The sequence below is a fragment of the Sesamum indicum genome, linkage group LG12 (genome assembly GCF_026168435.1).
Source record: "Sesamum indicum cultivar Baizhima isolate 11 linkage group LG12, ASM2616843v1, whole genome shotgun sequence".
Lineage (NCBI taxonomy): Eukaryota > Viridiplantae > Streptophyta > Magnoliopsida > Lamiales > Pedaliaceae > Sesamum > Sesamum indicum.
The window spans coordinates 13588659-13613918 of NC_142668.1; the positions used below are offsets into that span (position 1 = coordinate 13588659).

At 37.0% G+C, this 25260-nt stretch overlaps 5 protein-coding genes across 6 annotated transcripts; 1 reads left to right on the forward strand and 4 right to left on the reverse strand.

Annotated features, from left to right (window-relative positions):
- Nucleotides 1-11: 11 nt before the first annotated feature.
- LOC105174953 (ABC transporter C family member 3) lies at nucleotides 12-6117 on the reverse strand. Its single transcript, XM_011097221.3, has 10 exons — nucleotides 3457-6117; nucleotides 3215-3301; nucleotides 2498-3133; nucleotides 2189-2353; nucleotides 1676-1970; nucleotides 1351-1565; nucleotides 952-1257; nucleotides 809-872; nucleotides 469-708; nucleotides 12-400 (listed from the first exon to the last, which is right to left on the reverse strand). Exons 1-10 carry the CDS (start codon nucleotides 5866-5868, stop codon nucleotides 264-266), a joined length of 4557 nt encoding a protein of 1518 aa, XP_011095523.1. The 5' UTR covers nucleotides 5869-6117; the 3' UTR covers nucleotides 12-263.
- A 1394-nt stretch (nucleotides 6118-7511) lies between these two features.
- Nucleotides 7512-10160, reverse strand: LOC105175157 (salviol synthase). The gene is made up of 2 exons (XM_011097504.3): nucleotides 8382-10160; nucleotides 7512-8244 (listed from the first exon to the last, which is right to left on the reverse strand). Exons 1-2 carry the CDS (start codon nucleotides 9273-9275, stop codon nucleotides 7624-7626), a joined length of 1515 nt encoding a protein of 504 aa, XP_011095806.1. The 5' UTR covers nucleotides 9276-10160; the 3' UTR covers nucleotides 7512-7623.
- A 146-nt stretch (nucleotides 10161-10306) lies between these two features.
- Nucleotides 10307-11877, reverse strand: LOC105174954 (serine acetyltransferase 1, chloroplastic). Its single transcript, XM_011097222.3, has one exon. The coding sequence runs from the start codon at nucleotides 11748-11750 to the stop codon at nucleotides 10554-10556; it is 1197 nt and encodes a 398-aa protein (XP_011095524.1). The 5' UTR covers nucleotides 11751-11877; the 3' UTR covers nucleotides 10307-10553.
- Nucleotides 11878-17512: 5635 nt separating this feature from the next.
- On the forward strand, nucleotides 17513-19409 carry LOC105175159 (pectinesterase QRT1-like). Its single transcript, XM_011097505.3, has 5 exons — nucleotides 17513-18061; nucleotides 18305-18500; nucleotides 18573-18779; nucleotides 18867-19099; nucleotides 19203-19409. The coding sequence occupies exons 1-5, from the start codon at nucleotides 17772-17774 to the stop codon at nucleotides 19348-19350; spliced, it is 1074 nt and encodes a 357-aa protein (XP_011095807.1). The 5' UTR covers nucleotides 17513-17771; the 3' UTR covers nucleotides 19351-19409.
- Nucleotides 19410-19510: 101 nt separating this feature from the next.
- LOC105174955 (uncharacterized) lies at nucleotides 19511-24458 on the reverse strand. Of its 2 annotated transcripts, XM_011097224.3 has the most exons (7): nucleotides 23333-24458; nucleotides 22836-22900; nucleotides 22616-22738; nucleotides 21375-22103; nucleotides 20535-20751; nucleotides 20262-20381; nucleotides 19511-20180 (listed from the first exon to the last, which is right to left on the reverse strand). In XM_011097224.3, the coding sequence occupies exons 1-7, from the start codon at nucleotides 23625-23627 to the stop codon at nucleotides 19834-19836; spliced, it is 1896 nt and encodes a 631-aa protein (XP_011095526.1). In that variant the 5' UTR covers nucleotides 23628-24458; the 3' UTR covers nucleotides 19511-19833. The 2 variants fall into 2 exon arrangements, with proteins under 2 accessions (XP_011095526.1, XP_011095525.1); XM_011097223.3 differs by having other exon boundaries at nucleotides 19511-20381; nucleotides 23333-24457.
- Between the last annotated feature and the right edge of the window lie 802 nt (nucleotides 24459-25260).

Sequence of the window (25260 nt, forward strand, 5' to 3'; positions counted from 1 at the left end):
ATAAAGTACGATTTCACCAACTAATACCAATATATATATATATTCATATTCTCACACAAACATTTATACAAAAATTAAAAACACACATTTTCATGGGATGTGCTCCATGCAAGAAAACGACGCGAACGAACGAACAGGCAAAATGATGAGAGCTCTCCCAATTTCGTCTATTAATTCATCTTCCACGCGAACCAACGTCGATTCGTCTTCTGGAGAAACACTTGCGTGGAATTTTTGGCGGGTTTTCGTCCTTTCCATACTACTCATGCTCGTGCATTCGAAAGATTTTCGGAACTGGAACTTGATGATGATCTCATGCTGTATTCTGCTACGAGCTTTGCGAACGAAGACGACTTGTCCTCCAGCAACTTTTCTGGACTATCATATTCCTTAACAAGTCCTGAACCATGGAAATGATCGAGTGAATATCAAGAAAGTGCGATGTAAATGAGGGGCGGGGTGGCGTACCGTTGTCTAATAGTAAAACCACATCGCTGTCGAGCACAGATGTTATCCTGTGTGCGATTGTTATCACTGTTGAGTCACTGAAATGCTGCTTGAGCGTTTGTTGAATCTGGTTATCGGTTGCAGTGTCGACTGATGCAGTTGCCTCGTCAAGCACCAGAACCTTGCTTTTCTTTAGCAGCACACGCCCGAGACAAACTAGCTGCCTTTGACCGACGCTCCAGTTCTCTCCATTCTCAGACACTGAAAATGTTGGTTAAGATTCAAGAACTCGATGAGTAAACATCATATGTATGAGTATGAAAATGATTCGCTACATAAAAAGCTAGTGAACTAGGCAAACCTGCAGAATCGAGCTTTCCTGTCTTTCTCCGGACCTCATCACCAAGCTGGCATTTATCAAGAGCCTGAAGCAAAGGAAGAACATCAATCAACATAAGCCATCAAGAGACTTTTCTTGGATGCTTCAGTTAAAGCTTAAAGTACCTCCCATATCTGCTCGTCTGTATACTCTTGAAGGGGATCCAGGTTGCTTCGGATGGTCCCCTCAAACATGATTGGGTCCTGTGGGATTATGCTTAATCTAGATCGTAAATCATGAAGTCCGATGGTTGAGATATCGAGACCATCGATCAATATTTTTCCAACAGTTGGTTCGACAATGCGGAAGAGGGTCTGAATTAGAGTCGATTTACCACTTCCTGTCCTCCCTACCATTCCAGTCTTCTTCCCCCCTAAGAAAGTACATGTAATGCCTCGTAGCACAAACGGCATGTGAGGAGCATATCGGACCTACAAATAATTACGCATCTCGTTATGGTCAGCTCAAAATCCTATAGTCATCGAGATCATTAACTATTTGAATGAAGTCCAATGAAAAATCACCTGAAGATCTTGGATATCAACTTCTCCATGTATTGGCCAATGACTCTCTGGCCTGTTTGACTCTACTACAAGGGCGGGTTCTATTGGAATAGAAGTGTACTGAAGGATTCTTTCGACTGATATGATTCCATTTTCCATAGAGCAAAGAATCCACACAACCAATGCTTGCATCATATTCAAATTAAGGCCGTATGTCACTGCCAGCCCAGCAAGACCTATAATATTGAGAAAAGAAGAGAAAGACTTAGCTGATTTTTGCAGTCTCAACAATTCGTCAGGCAAAAGCAGAAGTTGACAGATATGATATACTTGTAACAACACTCACTTGGATCAATGGTTCCTTCTGGAATAGCAACCAGGAAAATCAACGAAAAGGCAAAAGTTACAAGAGATAACACATCCAAACGAATGCATAGCCATTCCAGGGCAGCAGCAGTATAAAACTTAGGCCGTGAATATCCATCTATGAGTCTCATGCCTCTGTCATGGAATCTGCCTTCCTGACCAAAACTTCTAATTGTGCTCGACCCTGAAAGTGTTTCCGAAAAGTGCTGTATAACTGGAGCTTTGCACACTCCACATAGTCGAGTGAGTTCTCTGGCAGAAGCTATGTAATATCGCTGCAGAAGGAAAAGATGAGTTAGCCAACCACAAGTATATATTCAGAGTCATGTCAGTGTCTGAACAAGATGGGAAATGAAAAGATAGTTTTCAGTCAAGTCGCAGACACGGAAAGACATCGTGCAGAAAATACTCAAGCATGATTCAATCAAATATTACAAGGCCTGTAAAATTAAATTCGATTATAGGAAGAACGGTGAAGTGGCACCAGATTTACCTGCAACCATATGCAAATAGCACTCACAAGGATAAAGATAATGAAGACCTGCCAGGCACTTTGCGACATGATAGCAATAATTCCTAGAAGCTCTATTATGACAAAAGCAAATTGCCCAATTATGGATGCCATGTTCAAGTCTACTTTATTTTGGTCTGCGGATACCTGTGAAAGAACAACGATTGTCAAAAACATTCTTCAAGCTAACAATTGTCCAGCAAGATCAAGTAAATTGAAGTCTATAATATCAAAAGGTGAATCAGAAAACTATTACTAAGAGCAAAAAAGACAAAAACAATGTTCACGTACTCTATTGAGAATTCGCCCACTGGGGGTGGAGTCGAAGAAGGACATGGGGGCACGAAATATACAGAGATGCATCTTGTTAAAGAGTATATTTGCTGTCTTGTACCCGATTGTCACCATGAGCAAGGCCCGGGCAAAAATGCAGAAAGAACATCCCAATGACAAAGCAACATAGACAAGGATGAGAATTGAGCCTTGAACGTGAGGTGCCACATCCTTTGACACAGGAGTCGCCCAAGCCATCCAATAATTGCTTCCAATTTGAAGTACCTGATACAGTATCTGTGCTAATAATGGAAAGGGTACTAGAAATCCTCCATATGCTGTTGTGATATACTTCCAGTAAACTGATAATCCAACATTTCCTTTCCCTCTTTCTTCTTCTTCAACAAGCTGTCCCTTGTTTCCCCCACCATTATCTACTTTATCATTTGCGTCATTTCCAGAATCGTGTTCATGCAAGACAGACTCAGCATTTTTAAAGCTTTTTTCCTCACCTACAGCTGATTTCCCAGCATCAATGGAATCAAGAGCTGATAAAGCCACCTCGTGAGCACCAACAAGTTCCATAAAGTCACTTCCAGATTTCAGAATGTCACTATACTTGCCAGCTTGTTTAATTAGTCCATCTTTCATGACCTGATGATTAAAAAATTAGGTTCAAGTAACTGGATTGAGGTTCGCATGGTAAATACAACAATTCAGAGATGAAGTGCGCACCAAAATAAGGTCTGCTGCGGGCAGAAACTCCACTTGGTGGGTAACATAGATAACAGTTTTGGAATCTAAAAGCCCCAGAATGCATTCCTGTTATTAGAAACAAATGTTAGAACATGATAGAACAATTGGACTTAAAAAGGCCGAGAAAGGGAACTGAGAACCCAATCAACAAGAGCAATCATGAAAAAACAAGTCGTCATACAGCATATATGATAGCGGAAAGAAGGAGAAACTGTGCTTACATTGAAAATATGAGTTCCTGTATGTGCATCCACAGCGCTAAATGGATCATCAAATAAATATATGCTGGCATCTTGGTAGAGTGCACGAGCAATCTGTATCCTCTGCTTCTGTCCACCACTCAAGTTGATTCCCCTCTCGCCAATAACAGTCTGATCTCCAAATGAGAGAATTTCCAGGTCTTTCTTCAGTGAACATGCTTCCAGGACCCTGTCATACCGTTGTCTGTCCATCTCCGTACCAAACAGTATATTTTCTTCAATCTTTCCACTTTGAATCCAAGGTGACTGAGCAACATAGGCCGTTGTTCCCGAGAGCCTAATAACCCCAGATATTTTTGGCATTTCCCCCAAAATACAAGAAAGTAAGCTTGACTTGCCAGAGCCAACTGTGCCACAAATCGCAACCCTCATTCCATGAGATACCCTAAAGTTAATATCTTTCAGTGTAGGACTAGGAGATGATACATCCCAGGAAAAGTTTCCATTGATTACCTCAACAGCTGTAACAGAACTATTAGCTGGAAGCTTCTCTACAACATCTGGTGGTAGGTCATCAAGTGAAAGAAATGATGCGATTCGATCAAGAGAAACCTTAGTCTGAACAATCATGGATACTGTATCAGGAAGTTTATAAATAGGCTCTTGAAGAATTTTAAAGGTTGCAACCGCAGATAGTATCTTTCCCGACTCAAGTGGTATTCCCATTAGCATACAAGCACCAAAAGTCACCACAGACACAAATATAGGAGCATCCAGAAACACAAATGTGCTGACAGCTTTAGTATAAAGATATTTCTTCAACCAAATTGTCTCATCATTCCTAACATCCAGAATTTTATAGAGGAACCTCAACTCCCAAGCCTGAAGTTTGAGAATTCTCATATTCCTCAAGACTTCAGAGGTCACCTTCATCCTTTTGTCTTTTGATTTCATCAACTCATCCTGATACTTCTCCTGCAAACTTCCTAGTGGAACATTTGCTAACATCACCAAGACACTAGAGATAAGCGCAGCTACCGAAGCAAGCCCAAGATTTCTATATAAGATTGCCAATGCCAGGACAACCTGTAAAACAACCATCCATGGATCATGCATATACCAACCAAAGTGACCTATCCTCGTAGCGTCAACAGACATGTAATTTATAATTTCCCCGGTTGTTTGCCCTTGCTTTGATTGGCACGAAAGAGTCAATCCCTTGTTATAGATTTTGGCAACCAACGCTGCGCTCGCCCTATACCCAGCCTGTTGCACCTTAAAAAACCAATGTCTCTGTGCCAAACACTCGAACAACTTTGAGATGAAAAAAGCAGAAACTAATACAAAGCCCTCATTTTCGAAATGTCTATGTCCATTTAAGTATTGAACAAAAGTGTCAATAAGGTATGGACCAACATAAGAAGCCACTGTGCTCACGAGCACATAGACAGCAGATACCGCAATTTCCCTCCTGCTGGTGAAAACCAATGCCTTAGCCAGCATGATTGTCGTGATTCTGTTACTTCCTCCACGATAAGACTCCAGCTTCCTGTTCAAAATTGGAAATGCCCCACCAGCCGTATCAGGATTGTGGAGCTGAGGAACATCCTCCAGGTTCAGCGTTTTCTTGTACCCAAGGGATATCAAAGGACCCACCCAAGAGAAAGAAAAGAGACTATAAATACCAGCAGTAGCATAAGGAGTCACAGTCTCATCCCCTTTGAGAGGTATGTGAGACTCTCTACCATTAGCAGCACTACCATTTAAAAGGTGTTGTTGAAGAGTGGTATCTTCATCCATTTTCTTACCCAGAAAGGCGACATAAGAAAAAACTAAACCCATTACCGATGAAACAATATCAGAGGCCCAAAACAGAGTTGATAAAGTCTGGTGTTTTCTGTAATAGGAAACGTCTATTACAAGGCAATAACAGGATATGAAGAAGAAAAGCACCCACCACAGTCTCAAAGCAAACGGGTACTTGTTTTCCCTCGAATTCAAGAAATGGAATTGCAAGAAAAGATAGAGAGCTAACCAAGCTAGTGTTCTCACCCCCAAATCCAGTAAAGTCAGAATCTTTTCATCAGACCAACCATTTCTATACCAATAAAAGAGGTTCAACACGCATAGAATGAGATTAAAGAACGAAAGACCCAAACACGAAAACAGAGTTGGCCTGTAGTACAAAACACTAACGTGCCTAACACTGTGTTTCCAGCGTTCATCCCCATTGCTCCTAAATTTCTTGAAAACCCATGAGAATAACACGACAACCAACAAAACCAGGTGCAAAGAGGCGGTGAAGAAACGCAAGAAAACTGGGTTAAGGAGCAAATCACCGCCCATGTTTTCAAAAGAAAAAGTGCGGGACTCAGCAAGAAAAACAGATACCGTGATCAAGAAGGAAGACGAAGTTTTATGAAGAAATTCCATACTTGGTAGTAGTCAAGCATGGCAGTTTGGAGTGATCTAAGAAACCTCAGCAGAAGAGTTATTATATAACACTAATGAAGCAGAGATCAAACATTCTACGAAAGAAGAATCTGACTTTTTAATTTTTGGATGTTGGAGTATGTGGAGTTCAATAAGTCTGGCTTTCCACTAACAGAGAGGAAAAGTCAAGGAAAGGGGAATTTCCTTGGGCAAGACTCATTTCATGGATTTTGATTACACAAACACAAGCCCGCCGGCCATTGGATATTAGATTCTTTGGAGTGTGGTTTGATTGATAATACAAGAGATAATTATATAAAGTATCTTTGTCATTTTGTTTTTATTTTTTTATATTTATATAAACCAATCCCAAAAATTAAAGAATAAGATAGTTTGTGTAAAAATATTAACGTTTTTTAGGATGTAAGTGTAATTTTTTTTAAGAAATAAATAATTTAAATAAATAATATTGACAATTTTTAATATGTATATATAATTATTATTTTATTGTAAATCAGATATGTAGATATAATTATCCGAAGTATGTAAAATCACTCATCACTCCATAATTGACATTGGTGGAAGAGGAAATTTAGTCCGTGATGAGTTCATACAAAAGTTTACTTTAGTGGTAAACTGGTAATTATATGCAATCACATCACGTTCACTCCTCCACCTGATTAATTGTTTAAAATTATTTTTAAAAATTCTAAATTCTAAATATATATTTTTTAAATTCAAATTATGTCAATCATTTATTAGAACCATAAAAAGAAATTGACAGTGTTAATACTTATTAATAGATCGATCCATGTGATTTTTGTAATTGTTGTTTTAAATCTAATTGTGACAATCACTAAATATTAATTATGTTAAATTATAATTTTTAAATAAGTGAGATGGGTTAATTAATAAATTTAAAATTATTTGGATTGGTGCAATCAACAACACCAGACAGAACCCACTATTCGATTTATAAACATTAAACTTAAACCCATCTCAAAACCTATTTAATTTGATTTAATTAAACACGAACTCGCCCCATTCAGGACGGGTCCGATGCGGGCCCCAATTTCCCTACTCCTAGACCGTTGCCATGCATAGCAAGGCAACTACTACCATATTTTGCATGCCGAGCGACTTCATTTGTGTCTTGAATAAGTATTCGGAAATGGACAAATGAAATCTAATTTAAACTGCAAAGTTGGATTTCTGTAATTTTAAAGTTATAGGATTAAATTTTATTAACATATGAGTGTTTAATGTAGTTTACTACTAATCCTGTTGATTATAAGTTATCTTTTAGTCTTTTTTTTTTAATTAAAAAATAAAGTAATTATAGATATATTATAAATTGTAATTATAATTGAAACTCGCATCGAAATAGCACTAAAAATTCATGATAGAAGAGGTGTTGTATTGAAGTTTCTCTCACTTGAAAAAGTGATGTATGTAAAATTTGTGAACATTTTGTTGGGGGACATAAAGTGGAGTGGGTGTGGGAGAGAGGAAGAGAGAGAGAGAGAAGGAGAGCACGTGGTGTTGAAAATTGTTCCCAATTATCGTCTTTTGACATAGTGTCATAATTGCATCATCATGTCATATGTTTCTTTTTGTTTGATTTTTTAGAAAGAAGTAATACATTTACACACATAATTTAATCATATTTATTATGTAATTACAAGATTTATTATTGATACCCAAAGTACAACAGGAAGTTATCATGCAACCAAAGAGAGACTGAGGAAAAACATCTCAGACAGGGAAGGGCCTTCTCAAAACAGGAGTTACAAACAAGTCATCTTTTCTTCTAACAGTAACACCCAAAGCCTCTGTCATGTCCATTTCTTCATGCTTCATTCCTTGAGGTAGATTCCAATCAAAATGGTAGAGAAACATTGCAAGTGGGAGCTCAACATTGGCAATGCCAAAAGACATGCCGGGGCATATCCTCCTTCCCGCGCCAAAAGGGATGTATTCGAAGCTCTTCCCCTTATAATCAACTGAACTATCAAGAAATCTTTCGGGTTGGAAGCACTCAGCTTCTTTCCAATACTTGGGGTCTCGACCTATTGCCCATGCATTCACAATGACTCTGGTTTTGATTGGGATATCATAACCATCGATCTTGCAGCTCTCGTTGCTTTCTCTAGGTAGTAGTAGTGGTGCTGGTGGATGCAGCCTGAGAGTCTCTTTGATCACTGATTTCAGGAACTTCAGTTCGTTGAAGCGTGCTTCATCGACAACATTTTTACCTTTGAAAACATTTCTTACCTCATCTTGGGCTTTCTTGAGAGCACTTGGATTTCTGAGCATTTCAGACATAGCCCAGTCCACCGTTGTGGCAGATGTCTCACTTCCAGCACTGAAAATGTCCTGACAGAACGGAACGACAAGCATCCACAAGGATCTCCGTCTTAGTTATGGAAAGTTGCTAAGTATATAAAATAAAACAGTATGTGCTAGGCCTGTCAATAATACCATAAAAGGCAAAAGTGGACAGGAAAACTAACCAGGACTACTGATTTGATCTGAGCTCTGGTCAACGGAAGTATGTTTTCATCCTCCTGGCACTTCAAAAGAACGTCTACAAGATCGTGTTTCACTTTCATAGCAGTCTTCCCAGAATTTCCTACTATGTGTTCATTGATGATGGTCTCAAGAATTCTATCTGCTTGCTGCTGCAGGCTCTTGAGTTTAGACTTCAATCCACTGATCAGAGGCAGCAGTTTGATGGAAGGATACACATCAGAGATCTCGAAGCCTACTGCCAACTTAGTTGCTACTCTTATTATAGATATAAAGGTTTCTTGATCCTTGGTTTTCTTACCGAAGGCTGCTTTGGCAGTGAGACTATATGCAGATGAGTAAATTTTCTCTGTCAGATTGATTGGTGATCCTGCTTTAGAAGCTATCCATCTGCAAAGATCCAAAAACTCTTCCTCTCTTAAAGATCGGAATGACTGAACACTTTTCGAGCTTAAAAGTTCTGTTGTGCAGATTTTTCGAAGCTGCCTCCAGTAATCACCATATGGAGAAAAGATGATGCCCGGGCAATCACAAGACATAACCTTTACTGCTAGGATTTCAGGTCTAGAAGCAAAGATCGTGTCTTGAGTTTTCATCACTTCCTCAGCGACGTCAGGTGAGGAAACGATGACCGTGGAAACTTCGCCAAGTTGAAGGTGCATCAAAGGTCCATATTTCATGGCCAAGCCCCTTAGAGCACGATGAGGCTGATCCCCTACGAGCAAGTGCATATTTCCTATGAAAGGTATCTTTCGTGGCCCTGGAGGAAGGTTCAAAGCTGAGTGTTTGCTTTGGATCCTATTCACTAGATTCAGAAGTACAAGAATCAATAAAGATAAGGAGACAAGAATTTCTATGTATGAGAACTGGAGGGTCATGTTTCAGTTAAACCGAGGTTCTTGTACTGATATCTGGTTTTTACGGAATTATACCAAGTTTTATGCAAGTGCAAGAACTTAAAGACCTGTAAGATCATATCTACCATTTTTTACTTTAATCTAATTGCTGATTTTGTCAAACCAGAGACCCTGCCGGCCATACCCATCTCTGTTTTAACAAATGTCTTAAATCTGGCTCAGAATAATTTATACGGTCAATGCAAGGTTTCCAATAAAGGATGACTAGTTACCACCCTGTTTCTGTTTTGAGCAGCATAAGTACTTGTATTTTGCTGTCTCTGGCGTCTACGATAAGAATCTTTAGTATTTCAGAAGACAAACGGAAGGGACAAAGATATAACCTCTTAAAAAATAGAAGCACTAACTTCAGTTGTTTGTTACTGGTTCTACGTTGCTCTTTCATTTTGCTGCAGATATAAGCTACCAAAAACTACATCATACTACAGTAGTTATCACAGCCGCGTCAGGACTCCAGAAATATAACTTCTTTATTAAAATTTGTTAAATTACATTCATTGAATGATACTATATTATATCCAAGTCAACTACAGTATTGATATCTTTGGAACTAACAAGAACGAAAGTTGTAAATGTCATTACAACATATTCAAGAACATGAAATGAACTGTGCTAATACCCACTCAGTTTGACACGCCTAAGAATGTGCCATTTCAGCTCAGAGCAAGCTTCTCAAAAATCTTTGGAGAAGCTATGCTCAATCTTTGACATAGACTTTCAATCTGGATGTCTCTGTCCATTGCTTTCAAATGACATGATGTATAGAACCAATAACCGAACAACTCTAAGCAGCAGCAAATTACGGAAGTTTGCTTTCAGAAATAACATAGTAAGCATATTCAAGCAAGTTTGTACCCAACTATATACCACATTTCTCCTAGCATAATCCAAGAATCAGCAAAACTAAGTTCGGATACCTGAGACTTGAATATGATTACTGAATAAAGCTACCAACAGACTCCAAAAAGAGACAATGACCTTAAAATAAGACATGGGAGAAAGAGGGAGCTCAATATCCATTAGATCACTAAATTACTACATATGGCTGTCCATTCTTCGCGGAGAATGAAACAGGTAATACAGAACTAGAGAGCCCAATGGAGGCTTATTCAACAGAGTACATAACAAGAGGATACATCTCTGCTAGTAGGAGAACTTAGGTTCTCTCTGAAGAGCATAAACGACACCCTCGAGGTCCTACAATCTATTTAACACTGTCCAGGGACAAACATATAAACTTTAAATGACATAGTCAGACCACTCAGATATATGCGAAGTGTGGTCCATCGTCAAACTAGGAATCTTATCCAGCTTAACCGGATTCTCCTTCCCTCCAATCAATCTAGCAGGATTCCCAACTGCAGTAGTTCGAGCAGGGATCTGTTTCAGCACAACAGACCCTGCACCAACCTTAGCCCCGTCTTCAATTCTAACATTTCCCAGAACACAAGTACCTGCCCCAATCAGAACACCGTTACCAATTTTCGGGTGCCGGTCTCCAGAGACCTTACCAGTGCCACCCAATGTCACATTGTGTAAAATCGACACGTTGTTACCAATTACAGCAGTTTCTCCGACCACAACTCCAGTAGCATGATCAAACAAAATCCCTCTTCCAATTTTCGCCCCCGGGTGAATATCCACTGCAAGGACTTCTGAAACCCTATTTTGTATCAAAAGCGCCAAGATTTTCCTGTCCTTGGACCACAACTTATGTGCTATCCTATGAGCCTGGCACGCCAAAAATCCTTTAAAATTCAAGAAACAATGCACATAACTAATACAAGCAGGGTCCCTCTCCTTAACCGCCCTCAAATCATCAGTGACTGCCCTCATAATTTCTTGATCCTCCGTGAGGACCCCCAAGAAAAGATCATAAAGGGTCCCACTAGGGAGGCTAGAATTGCTCAATTTCATCGAGAGATAATTAGCTAGAGCACTCTCCATGGAATCATGAGACAGAATTGAACTAAAATAATAATTCGACAATATGGGTTCCTGCTCAACATCTAACCTGGCCTCATCCTTCATCTGCAGCCACAAATCATCAACCTTTTCATCCGGGCTCTCGCTATTTTCATCCACAACAGTTTGTGTCTGCGTGTGGAAGCCCTTGGAACCTTTCTTGGAACCGGGCACGCGAGGAACAAGGTCAGGGAAATTGGGCCTGTAGTATTTCACATAACTATCGAACAAATGGTCATCGATCTCTTGATTGCTCTTCTGCGGAGGAGCTTCCGTTCTTGAAGAGTGCACGCAAGCTGACATGGTGAACGCCGGGTTCTTGAATGGCTTGAAAATTGGCTTCTGGAGTACAAATGGCGATCCCAGAAAATTTCTGGACATAGAAATAAGAGGCGCAAGACACTGCGTGGTGGAGTAGAGAGAGCTATATAGAGGAGAAGACGTGGCTAGGGAGAGAGTCAGAGTTTTCATAGGAAATATTTTTTCTTTTTTCTTTTTTCCTATTTCTCCTCGAGAAATCAGAAGAGAATTTTAGTGCGAATAAAAGACAGGTTCCTCCTTTAGCGCATTTCCGGGAGAGGATGATAAGAGCTGGCTGTGTGTGGATGTGTCGATGCATTTATAGCTTCCACGCGCCGTCAGGGCAGGAGCAGTGCGCTTCCCACAGTTATTTCCATTTTTATTTTCGGCAAATCTTATTTGTAATTCTTGGTCCCATATATTGAAGCAAGTTTCGTTTTGCTAAGTTTATTTAAAATATTTTATAAACAAAATTTTAAAATACTTATATAATATAAGATTATAAAATTTATAAAACATTAGCGATGACAATTTTGCGACTAATATTATTAAAATTATGAAAAAATAAGTTGAAAAAATCTTAATTTTTTAAAAGTCATTCTTTTAAACCAAAAAATGATAAATAGTTTATATACTTTCGACCCTCTCAGAAAAATAACATGTTTGCAAGTACATAAGATCACTCAAACATCACCTTAATAACTAAAATACAAAGTCAAATGAGTGAGCGAGAAAAGTACAACATACGTTTATTTGAGTAATTACATCCACAACTCTTAATGAAATTACATCAATACCCCCATCAGCTAATGTTTTTATAATCTTTGTAAATGTCAGAGAGAGTTTGTATAATTATACCCACTTTCATGATCTCAAATTCAAATTCACCATCTTTTAAAGATAATCTTGGAACAGTATATTAAAAAAGAGTATGGTGTGGAGAAAGATTAGTGAAGCATAAAAGAAAAGGAGTCAGAAATGACCCACAATCTGAATTAATCTGTGTCATAAATTCTGCTAATAATGTAGGCTGAGGATAAGATGGGAAATTTGGGGCCATAATAATCCTTCTAAAGTTGTACGCAACATCACCTCTCCATTATTTAGAATGCAATTTTTGTGCACTTTGATTTTGGTGTGGGATTCCTTTTTGCACTATTTTGATGTCTTTTGCACTTTTATCCTTTTTCTCAATAAACTCAAAGGCAGCACTTAAAATGGGGGAAAGGGTATTGAAATAGAGTAATTAAATAGGAAGAGCTAATGTTTACAAATATTATCCAACTGCACAATTATATGTAAATTATTGGCCTAAAAAATGATTGTGTAGTCATCAAAACTCCATATGCTTGATTTAAAGTTGAGCGGCCACTGAATTAATTTGGTTAAAATAAGATTTATTTAACCTGTAATAAGTCAATTGAAAATATATAAGCAATTTCATTCGATCTTTTTTTTTTTGTTAATATCGTCAAGTTCAGTTAATTTGACGAATTGAATGATATATTTGTTAGACGAAAACAAATAGCATGAGTACAATATATACTTTTTTAAACCACATGGAGTTTACGTATGATTGTACAAAACTTTAAAAAAGAAGTCTAATTATCCCTATTTATAAACATTCTTGAATTATAATTACACGTGAATTATCAATCTCAAAATGACTATGTGGTCATCAAAACTCCGTAGATACCCCAATTTAGAATAAGTCGAAGCGAAATCGATACAATCTGAATAAAATAAGCGTAGATCTTTAACCATTTTTACTATTTATAAGAATTTTGATTGCATTTATGTAATTCCAAGATAGCATCACAACTCTTAATTCATGGTTCATATAAGATTAACAAGACAAGGAGTGTGGATTGAGACCCTAATTAATATAATTATTACTTTTGATTAACTTCAAGTGCATGTATCTATGGTTAAAAAAAACAAGAAAGAGAGAGAAACAGAGAGAATTTCAAGTTCATGCATCTTCAAATAAAGAAAAAGGGAAAATTCTCTATTTCCAACTTTTTTCTTTTTTTTTGTGTGGGGGGAGGGTTGAGTCCGTCGCAATAAGAGTGGCGCGTGGTTGAGAAACGCAGTAAAAGCAAGTGATGGGAAGATATTTTGAGGCAAAGAGAAGGAGGGTTCAAATTTGAATCCTCAGGAAGGGGCACATGACGAATGCGGTGACGCGCTGCCGAATCCAGTCGACATCTCTTGACCCCAATCTCTTTGTTTAGGTGCGAGTGCATGCACGCTTTTCCTATGCAACTATCATATCTTCAGGAAACTTCATAAAAATAAAGATAATTACACTTTACTCATCTGAGTTTTGAAATAATTATACATAATATTTTTATGATTTGGAAAATTATATTTAGCACCTTTGAGATTTGTTTTTATATAACAAATAAGTTCCTCCATTGATCAAAATGCACTTGCTGTTATTGACAAAAAAAACTGAATGAAAATTGATATTTACTCTCGATTGACTTATTGCAGGTCAAATAATTTTTTCCGTACTAAACTATCCTTATAAGATTACAAATACACCTCATCATATAAATTAACGCGTGAAGATATATGAGGATAATTTGATTTTAAAAAGATTTATTTGACATGCAATAAGTCAATCAGGATAAATATAGATTTTTTTTGTTAATATCAGCAAATTCGTTGAATTTTGACTAACGGGTGAACTTATTTTTTAGATAGAAGCAAACATCAAGTGTACTAAACGTAATTTTTCAAGTCACATAAAATATACGTGTAATTACACAAAACTTTAGGAGATAAGAGTGTAATTATCTCTAAAAATAAATATGAATTTCTTCTATATAATATAAGAGGAATTATTGTGAATGTTTAAACAAAATAAATTGTAATAATATGAATATTGTTGCCTTCACATCAATTGGTAAGCAGTTTAAATCTTTATTATAAATTGATTCCACGGCTCCGATTACATCATATCTATACTAATGTTAAAAAAATAAAACCCGCTTCCACACTCTTACAAACGATAATCAGTAACACTGTTACACCAATTTAATTAGATATTTTTAAAAATTAACTATAATAATTACTTTATAAAAGTGACTCAATGTCAATTTAATACCACCAAAACCAATTCTTTTGTTGGTTTTTTTTAAAAAAATTAATTTATTAATTTTTATATTTTATTCTGATTCATAATATATTTTAAAATATAAAAAATTATTTATTATATGCATAAAAAGACAACGTGTCGTGACGGTTATTATCTAGAATGAGAAGGTGTTGGATTGGGGTGGTCATTGTCATTTATGGCCATTAGCGCTGCTTAGTAATGTCTGGTTAACCCTAAACACCTTCATAAGTAATTCATATTGCTTTTAATGCACTAAATTTTATTTTCAAATCCAACTTTATGACTTGAAACATTGAATCATTATAACTGAATCTTATCTATTGTACCTCTAATTCTGATGAGGGTATTACCTCATCTTTCAAGAAAGGACAAAAAAGTTGTTGATTTAGAGCGGAAAATATCCAAAAAAATTGAAGGGATCCGCGTGCATATGCCTGGAAACCCTACCCGTTTCAGAATCCGAAACCCACTCTCATATAAGCAGTTCACTCTCCCACCGCATGATTATGGACAAGGGCTGCTAAAATGACGCCGCGCGGCCCAATTCATTCCGTACATGTAGATTCTATAAATAATTTAAATTTGAAACATTAATTCATTCCGTGCATGTAGATTCTATAAATAATTTAAATTTGAAACATTTATGGAAAACATATTTATTGCTTTCGATCTCATTTATATCTTCATATCGCATATTAATAACTCGAACTTAACTAACTTATGCGTCGGAGCGTCTTGATCTGGGGTGAAGCCAACTAGGCTAACATACGTGTTTCTTTCTTAGAATCCATCTTTAATATCTAGGGCAAAAATATAGTGCACTTGAATTCTTGGATGGAGATCGCATATTTCAATCCGAATCAAATTGTATTCGTAAAAGCATGATCAAGGACTGAAATGCATAATTTAGAGGCATATTAATTATAATTTTAAATATATGTATATATATGATGTACATGATTTGCGATATTAATTAATAATATAAAGTTTTTACCCATTAAGAAAGATTAAATAATTATGTTATAGTGACACGGGTGACAACAACTATTTGTACATAATTTTATTTGGGGCGTTTGGAAACCAGAACAATCAAACTCTCCTTACAGGCAGAATATTAAAATTAAGGGTAAATTACAATGACCATTTTTTAGATTTGGTATAATTATGAATATTTTCTCATAGTTTGAAAAATTATCAATAATCCTCCAATTTTAATGGTTGTCTAACAATTATCCCAATCTATTAGGTTTTCATCTATTTTTATGGTGAACTGACCAAAATTCCATTGTGGAATTAAAAATTATAATTTTATTTATTTTTAAAATTTTTTATGAGTTAAGTGGATAATTTTTTTTCATCCACTTCATTCGATTTTTTTTATAAATGTTTATTTTAAATAAAAATAAAAATACAATAAGGACAAAATTGATAATTTCATATCTCTATCCAAGGATTACGTAATTTCATCAAACATCAGGGGTATTTATAATTTTTCAAACAACTAGATAGCATTCATAATTATGCGAAATCTCAGGAGAGGTCGTTGTAATTTACTCTAAAATTAATTGATCTATGGAGGGGATTAATTAGGGAATATACCCGAGACAAGAATTGGATAACCTTGAATATATATTTGGGTTAATTATATTTTACACAATATGTGATATTTTTTCTGCAGAAAATCAACAAAACAATAGTCATATATGGAAAAGTGCAAATTTCATAAAATTAAAATACTAAATCAACACAAAAGAAATTTTCAATGATAAAATATAAAAAGGAACAAATTTGAAATGGCGAAATGTAATTTACATTATATATTTTGATACGTAAAATCCCAATTGGATTGGATTGGTCACTTTTGCCCTTTCCCACTCCCACTCCCACCAAAACCGTCACTATCACTGCCCGTTCAACTCGTCGGGAAGCCGCCGATGCCACCCATTGCCCTATTTATTTAATTATTATTATTATTATTAGTGGTGAGGTTGCTTTCATGGATAATTTGTTAAATAATTTAATGTGAGCAAGTTCAATGATTCTCTTTAGATACTGTACCTCATTATACTAATATCTCTATCTCTATCTCTATCTCTGCTCCATTTCCATTATGATTCCAATTACATATATTCATTTTTATTATTAAATCTTTACATCACTAACATCCTCTGCTGCTCCTATCATATTCCACAAATAATTTTATAATTCTTTTTAATACATAAAAAATAAATCAAACTATTCAATTCTCGAATGCAAATAATGAAAGTTCGTTTGAATTTCATTTGTTAAATTAATAAATTAAAAATAGCAGAGTTGGGAGCCCAAATATGTTATGTGGGCTCGGTGAAAAATGTTACTAATAGGGCCATGATGATTGGGCTAAGATTATATTAGTTCTTCAATGTAGAATAGAGGCCCAATAATATTCTATTTTTACATATATTTCCACGAAACAAAAAAGTTACAAACCAATATCACAACAAGTGCTAATTCATCGAAAATTAAGTATGATTATTTTGAAAATTAGTCATTCCGGATAGCATTAATATCGTAATTTGGGAATTGTTTTCACCATAATGATATGATTTTTGAAAAAAAATAAAGAATTAGAAGAAAAAAAACTCCAATGTAGTAAAGAATTATGCTTGAACCGTTGCATGCAACCACCACTGCTCAACAGTACATCTTTACCCTGTTAAAAGATATTCCCTCCACTGATTAATTTTACCTAAGCAAAAACTTTGTGACTTTCTCATAATCCTCTTCTCATCACCTTCCATTAATTTAAACACAACCCGTCTTTGTATTTGCATTCATCTTCAATTTCTTGTTATGTATCTCCCAAATCCCATTTTCTCGCTGTAATCTCTTCAAGAAATCTTCATTTATAGCTGCAATGCTATGGTTTACATTGATGACTGCAGTAAACTTACTATAATATACTTATTCCCACGCTCCTTCATTTATTGCTTTCACTTGATTCTCACTACCCTTCTATCACTCCTACTCAGCCCATAATTTGTGCTGTTCTTAATTGTAGTTTAGAGCCCTGAAAGTTGTTTCTGGGAATGAATTTGACAGGTTCAATGACTTGTTTTTTGGTTCTTTTGCTGTTGTGGGGTGAAGTTAAAGTCGGGTTTGGGCAGATTAATGGTGATGGGAGGAACTACATTACGTGGAACGACTTGAATGTGGATGATCACAGGTCGCCTTTGAGAGAATCAGGGTATCAGAAGAGAGTAATCGTGGTTGATGTGAATGGTCGGGGGGATTCAGTGACGGTTCAAGGCGCGGTGGATATGGTGCCGGAAAATAATGCAGAGAGAGTGAAGATTCACGTTCTTCCTGGAGTGTACAGGTTTGATTTTCTCTTTGTTTTGAGCTCTGATTTTCCATGCATGCAGTTGTGCCTGTTAGTGTGTGTTTGTTTGGTTGGTGGGAAGTGGGAACTGATATTTGGGAGTGGGGGAGTGAGGAAGTTACATGTATAGGTAGTGGGCTCTCTCTCTCTCTTAAATTTGATGGTTTTATCACAACTTCCTCACATGGAAAGTATTTTCTCTCTCTTAGTGATGATCTGATTGCATTTTTGGAAATGCAGAGAGAAGGTTCATGTTCCTGCAAATAAGCCATATATTTCGTTCATTGGAGATCAAGATCAAGCATCTGCAACAGTGATAACATGGCATGACAAAGCTTCTGATCAGGCCCCGACTGGCGGTTTTATAGGAACTTGGAAATCAGCCTCTGTTACAGTAGAATCAGACTATTTCTGTGCATCAGGGATCACTTTTGAGGTAACCAGACAACTCATTCGACCGTCATGAGATCAATGAAATTACAGTTTCTTGATAGTGTTTTCATGACAGAATACAGTTGTTGCAGCGGGTGGTGGAGTTGATGGGTACCAAGCTGTAGCACTGAGGATCTCGGGTGAAAAGGCCGTGTTTTATAAAGTTCGATTTCTGGGCTCACAGGATACACTCCTGGATGAGTCAGGGTCGCACTACTTTTTCCATTGTCTCATTCAAGGGTCGGTAGACTTCATATTTGGTAATGCAAGATCGCTCTATCAGGTACCCCGTCTATTTTTCTGTTCGTGCTTTTCCTTCAGTTTTTCATTTCAGAACGCATGAATAATTGAAGTAAAACGATTTGAACAGGAATGTGAAATTTCTGTTGTGGGTGATGGATTTGCAGTAGCAGCTCAACATCGGAACTCAGTTGCTGAAGATACAGGGTTCTCCTTCGTGAACTGTACAGTCAGCGGAACTGGAAATGTTTACCTGGGGAGAGCCTGGGGAAACTACTCCCGGATAATATATTCTTACTGTGAATTCGACATTGATGTAAGACCAGAAGGATGGGAGGACTGGAGAATTCCATCAAGACAAAAGTATGAAATCTGTTCTCGTTGTCTGTGTTCCATCAAGCTGCATACGATATAAATGAAATCGCTGTAATCTTCTAACATTTATGTACGATGATTGTGTTTGCAGTACCGTGGTATTTGGAGAATACGAATGCAGAGGTAGAGGAGCAGATAGGACCAGAAGAGCGCCCTGGTCCAGAGCCCTGAATTGCTCTGAAGCAAGACCTTTTTTTGATACGACGTTCATAAGAGGGGAGCAGTGGCTTAGACTCTAGTTTACATGTTCCAGGACCAGTTTTCAATATACTCAAAAGTCATATGTATTTTGCTCGTATATGTATGTTCTGACTATCTCAAAGATCGACCATTCAAGGATACATCAGACGTAGCGATACTAACATAAGATTGAAATGCAAGATAATCCAGTGAGAGAAGTACGAAGCAATAATGAACTAAGCATTTCAGGGATAGTATGAGCAAGAAGTGCATACAGACACATAATCCACACTGTGAGTCGACAAAGAGTGACAGAAAGATCCCAGGTACTACATGGGATTAAGATCCGGATTCTTTCTGTCAAATGGACAATTAGCTGAATGACTTAATCTGAAGATCAGACCTCCGACTCGTTTCTGTACATCTAGCAATTACATACCAAGTAGCAAACTTACAATAGATACCTGTTATCTTCATGTACAACTATTCTACTGTGACAATAAATTATACCACCGTATACAAAAAGCGGGAGAGCTTATTCCTCAACATTCTGTCAGCATTTCTGTTGTTTCCACTTCACATTTCAGCTCAGCGATCTCACATTCGACCAAGTTGTTATCCCCGTTGCCATCATCAATGTTGTTTCCCTCATCACCACCACCATTGCCATCAAGAATGGAACCTTTTACAACACTAGCACCACCCAAGTCACAATCTGCATTCTCCTTCTCCTCTTCATCATTAGAAAAATAATCCTTTTCTTCAGCTTCAAGAAGTCGCTGTTGCTCGCTGCTAGTACAATCATCTTTCAGAGGGACATTTGTCAGTGTCATGCCTGCTAAGTCGTCATTCTCCTCTTCCACAGCACTGAGTTTGTGACTGGTGACAACTTTAAGACAGGAAGTTGGAGAATTATCAGATTTGGCTTCTTTAGGAACAGCGGATGACACAGGGAGTTTAGTATCCATACTAGTTGCAGATAAGACGTGGAGAATATTAGGATTAGGCTCAACATTGACCCACCGATCACCAATCCAATCTCTTGAAACTCTTAGGTTCTTCATCTCAACATTCAAATACAAATTTTCACCTGATATTACCCAGAAAAAGAAAAGGAAACTTTGATAAGAAAACGAGCCTTCATGTCATCAAGTTAGTCGACTCTGCTTCCCATTTGGGGTGGGATAGAGCCAAAACAAATGAACGACCAATTAGACATGCAAAAACAGTAGGGAGGACTAACCTGGAATATAAATTTGATAAATTCCATTTTTACCATCACGAGTTCCAGAGACAACACCTTCCCACCAACCATCATTCCACCAGGCATCTGCTGGATCTCCAACCTCAAAGCTAAGGATCCTTTCATCACAAGGATAGGCAGGCCTCACAGTTGGCCGGCCACCATGCCTCATCCCTAGTTTATCAGCCTTGGCCAATCTATATGTAGGAACCCATTCCTGCAGTTAAACATGATAAAAGTAGTATAAAGCATCTAGCTAGACGTGCCCGGAAAGAAAATAAAATGAAGCAAGTGTACAACAATACATTTGCAGCCAAAATGAGTAGAAAGGAAATTTAACAGAGAAGAGCAATGACTGCAACATTAAAAGCACAACTGTTTCATTGCTAAGGAATAGATGTTTAAGACCTTCCATAATTATCTTAAAACTTCCCATGCATTTTAGCTAATTAACTATATCTAGAATCCATGTCCTTGAGCAATCCTTCGTCATCAATGGTATACCTGCTGGATTTAACGAGATCAAATTGTTTGCCTTTGTAATACTTTCATATGCAGTATATGATTCATCACATAGGGCAAAATCTATGGCATGCTGGTTAAAATAAATAAAAAAGGGCTCTGGTGAGCAAACATATCAGCAATAGGGCTTTGACACACAATAGTTCTAGATGAATTAATGCAATGCAATACAACAATGCAAGAGGTAATCCATATGCTCTAAACAGCATATCAGCAAATATTTCACGACAAGCTTGAAAATTAGACCGTGATTTCATGCAAAGACAAGTCTTATTTGCTTTTCCTGTGTATAAGTACAAAAGGAATTAAAGGATGTACCTCGAGGTTGGTGCAACTTTCTTCATCCTTCACGTCATCATATAGGATTTTCATTTGTCTCCTGGAGACCTCTAAGACTGTGCACCTGAACCAACAGCCACGAATGCCACTGTCTTGACAAAGAAATTCTACCTTTTCATTTAGTGCAAAAAGTGGCGTATGCCTCAAGTGGCCTTCATCATGCTTCACGAAATTAGGCTCCCTACTCAGTAGAACATGTTTCTTGTATGATAAATCATAAGTCAACTTATGATGCTCCCTGAAATTTCTATTCCGTTTAGCTCCCACTTTTACATCATCCTCACAGCTAAACTCTTCTTCCTCAAAAAAATCTGGGCTAAAGCACGAGAAAATTGGTTGATCAAAATACCCACGCAATTTACTTAATTTGAAAGGCTTTATCCTGTTGCTCTTGAATTGTCTGAAACAGAAATGAACTCCGCCTAACAAATCATGTGGAAAAACTGCCAAGCATTTCTCATAGTGTTCCCGGGTTAATACTATGGCAGGACCATCAACGCATTCAGCACTGATGACCTGTACATATGGAGTGATGAAGACTTCTTTAGGATGAGGATCCCGTAAAGAAACAACTCCCTTGACTTCTTTATTATGATGAAACCATCTCACTTTGACCTTTTTCTGGCATTTTCTGTCTTCATACATATCTTCCAAATATGCAATATAGCGGTTTTCTTTTTCAGCCATTACAAAGACAAATGATTGTACCTGAATAGCAGGGAAAGGTTAAAACAGAGAGCAAGAGAAAAGAAGTCCAAGATTCACAAAGTTCCTCAAAGATAAGCCCAAGAATAATTCACCATTTTAGAACTAAGAAACAGAGGGGACTACATCTCAACAATGCTTTAGGAATCACAAATATATTATAAAATTCACATCTCCGTGTCAATAAACGCCATCTCAATTTCAAAAGAAGCAGCAAAGAAAATCCATTTTGAGCATACATCTGCATGACAAAGTGGCGTCAGAAAATTCAAGCAGGCCAGCATGACCTAGTAGTCAGCACTTTGTCATTCTATAACTTCATATCCTCCTTCGAAAGCAAGAAAGTAAAACATTATCTAAATTTGGAAGATACCCATGCCTCACATTAAAGGGAAAGACTCCTAACAATAGTTAAACCTACCAGGTGGTTCTCCACCTCCCCATGAAGTTTTGGATGAATACAATATGATGTAAAGCTTGGAACGTCCCTTTAAGAAGGGTTTCAAGAAGCTTACCGCTATTGAAATCCCATTCCTGCGAAACGCTGGATAATGCTTCAGCTGTTTACCACAAGCCCATGCTGAACCTGACCATGAAATGTCTAAATGATGACCTTTCAGATTCCTTGCTAAACGACCCTGATACAAAAGTAGGACGATATGTCAATAAACAAGACTTAGATGATAGAGGTGAAAAAAGATGACAAGATACAATAAACTAGCAAGAAACATGTACCTTATGAGGTGGCATGTGGGTCTTCTGAGCATTTACTTCAGAAATAGGGTCATCTTTAGGTGACACTGATCAAGAAGGAAACAAAATCAAACTTTGACTACTTTCAAATATAATGTAGCTGATGTGCTACTATATGAGGCCAAAATCTTAAAACACATCAGCCTGGCTGTCATTCAGCCAATAGAATAGGGTAAGAAAGATGACATACTCTATCAAAAAAGTAACTTTGATATATTAAAATTAAGGAGCCATTACACGAGAATGTTTTTCAACAATTCAAAACTTTAGATCTTTCACTAACTTCATACATGAAAGAGAAAAAGGCCATGTACCAAAACTGAAGAATTAACTAAGTAAATTCAAATGCTATTAGTACAATAAACAGGAGGATTGATCACTAAAGATCACTACAGTTAAAAAAAAATAAAAAAATGAGAGGCACTAACCACAAACAATATAAGCGCGGTAGAAACAATCAGATAAATAAGAAAACATACTTGCATAATCTCCTTGCCTATGCTGTTTTGACAACATGGAAGTAAGCCAGTTCACAACCTCTCTCCTCGATCTCCATCTGAAGCCAGCATGGACTGAGTTATCGGCCCCATGGGCGCTCAAGAACTCGTCAGATACAACATAGAACATGTGTCTAACACTCCTCTCAGTACCCACAACAGCAAGAATGGACTCCCCTGAATTATCCTTCAAGAAATAGTGAACCACACGGTTGCCCCTCTCTTTTGATACATATTGCTCTTTCCACTCCACAAAATAGTGCTCGCTTGCCGCCATAATTGATAGTTAAGAACCCTTTTAAGCAGGAATTAAGCTTTGACAGCCATCAGAATCCTAATGAAACCCTAATTTAACAAGCTAAAAGTACACCCAAAATAATCTGGGAGAAGACTATCTCACACCCTCACCATAAGAAATAGAACAGCTAAAAACGAGCTATCTTGGGAAAATTCAACAAGAACATCCAAAATTCTAAAATTCTCCAGCCTAACTTTGACCAGCCAAGAACGCCTCCAAGACCCAAAATTTAACAAAAGAAATAGAGTCCCAGAAACAGGGGAACTCACCTACAGCTGCGGCTTCAAAGATCTACTAAGAGATAACAAAACAAAGTGAAAAATTAAACAGGTAATGCTTCATAAGCCCGATAACCCTGTAACACTTATGATAGCATTCCACAAGAAGATATATCATCTAAAATCCAAATGGGCATGGACCAAAGAACATGAAATAATCTATCAAGAACAAAAACTGGGCCTTTGAGCAGAATTTTCGGTACAAGGACCTGGAGACGAAGGTCAAAATAGAGGACCAAGGAACAGGAAAACAGCTTGAAGTGTTGTGTTTCTTCAAATTCACTACAAAAAGGTCGGCTAAAAGAAAGGTTGAGAGAAATGAGTTATGGATAAAGACAAGGCAGTTGAGCAAGAATAGTTAGAAACAGTCAGAAAAGTTGGAGAAGTGTGAGAGTCACATCGGTGCAGCTGATGATGGAGGAGGAGAAAGGAGGGCTAGTGGACTGGTAGACGGTAGGAGAGAAAAGGGTTGAACTTAATAGCAAAGGGCAGTTTAGGGTGTGGACGCTCAGACGCTAACACGAATGCTGGTGACGAAGCATCAGCCATCAAATTCAAGACTCTAGATATTATCAAACTTCTTTTGATTTTGGTCTTTCCCATGTATGGGCCCATTTGTCATTCATGTGGGCTTTGATCTGGCTCAGCTTCTCATTTATTGGGCCTGTTAGAAAATGCGAGTTGTTGTTAGAATGCCTTTGTTTATGTATTGATTTTTCCATAAAAACGAACATGTTGTCGGATGATAAAACACTTCATGTTTATTTGAATGAATACTAATGATTATATTTTTCAGGTCAAGTTACAACATAATTACTTGAAATTTGTTATATTTATAAATATATTTTTATTATTTGAAAATTTTATAAATATCTTTTCAAAATTAACGAATGTTTAATAAATATTTCCTCATAACAATTCATTATAAGGAATATTTGTTAGATGATCGTAAATTGAATGAATTATTTATAACTATAATGAATAACCTCTCCATTTATACCAACTATTTTGCTTAACTGAATAAAATATCTATTTATCTTTTAAAAAAATATATTTATATTTATTTATAAACTAAATGCATAATTGAAATATATAAATATGAATATGTATATATAGATAAGATAATGATCCCATGATTGTAGGAATAAAAGAGGAGCAAACCCCCAAAAGGCTAAAACCTTTTTGTTGTGTTTCACAATTCACAAAAGCGTGAGTTGCTTGTCGGCAACAAGTTTGTGAGTTGCACTCGTCTCCTTCGCATTTTCAACCTTCTTCTCCTCATTTATTTCGCTTTTCAATCGTTTTGGTCGACCCCCCGACACCTCACGTGTGAA

Coding starts and splice junctions, on each gene's coding strand:
- LOC105174953 (XM_011097221.3), bottom strand. CDS start 5,868: ATGGAATTTCTTCATAAAACTTCGTCTTCCTTCTTGATCACGGTATCT. Junction 1,258..1,350: donor TTGATATCCAAGATCTTCAG/GTGATTTTTCAT, acceptor AATTATTTGTAG/GTCCGATATGCTCCTCACAT. Junction 873..951: donor CAGACGAGCAGATATGGGAG/GTACTTTAAGCT, acceptor CCTTTGCTTCAG/GCTCTTGATAAATGCCAGCT.
- LOC105174955 (XM_011097223.3), bottom strand. CDS start 23,627: ATGGCGGCAAGCGAGCACTATTTTGTGGAGTGGAAAGAGCAATATGTA. Junction 22,739..22,835: donor CCCACATGCCACCTCATAAG/GTACATGTTTCT, acceptor CTTTTGTATCAG/GGTCGTTTAGCAAGGAATCT. Junction 22,104..22,615: donor GGAATGGGATTTCAATAGCG/GTAAGCTTCTTG, acceptor CCTGCTATTCAG/GTACAATCATTTGTCTTTGT.
- LOC105175159 (XM_011097505.3), top strand. CDS start 17,772: ATGAATTTGACAGGTTCAATGACTTGTTTTTTGGTTCTTTTGCTGTTG. Junction 18,780..18,866: donor ATGCAAGATCGCTCTATCAG/GTACCCCGTCTA, acceptor CGATTTGAACAG/GAATGTGAAATTTCTGTTGT. Junction 19,100..19,202: donor AGAATTCCATCAAGACAAAA/GTATGAAATCTG, acceptor TTGTGTTTGCAG/TACCGTGGTATTTGGAGAAT.
- LOC105175157 (XM_011097504.3), bottom strand. CDS start 9,275: ATGACCCTCCAGTTCTCATACATAGAAATTCTTGTCTCCTTATCTTTA. Junction 8,245..8,381: donor AGATCAAATCAGTAGTCCTG/GTTAGTTTTCCT, acceptor CCGTTCTGTCAG/GACATTTTCAGTGCTGGAAG.
- LOC105174954 (XM_011097222.3), bottom strand. CDS start 11,750: ATGAAAACTCTGACTCTCTCCCTAGCCACGTCTTCTCCTCTATATAGC.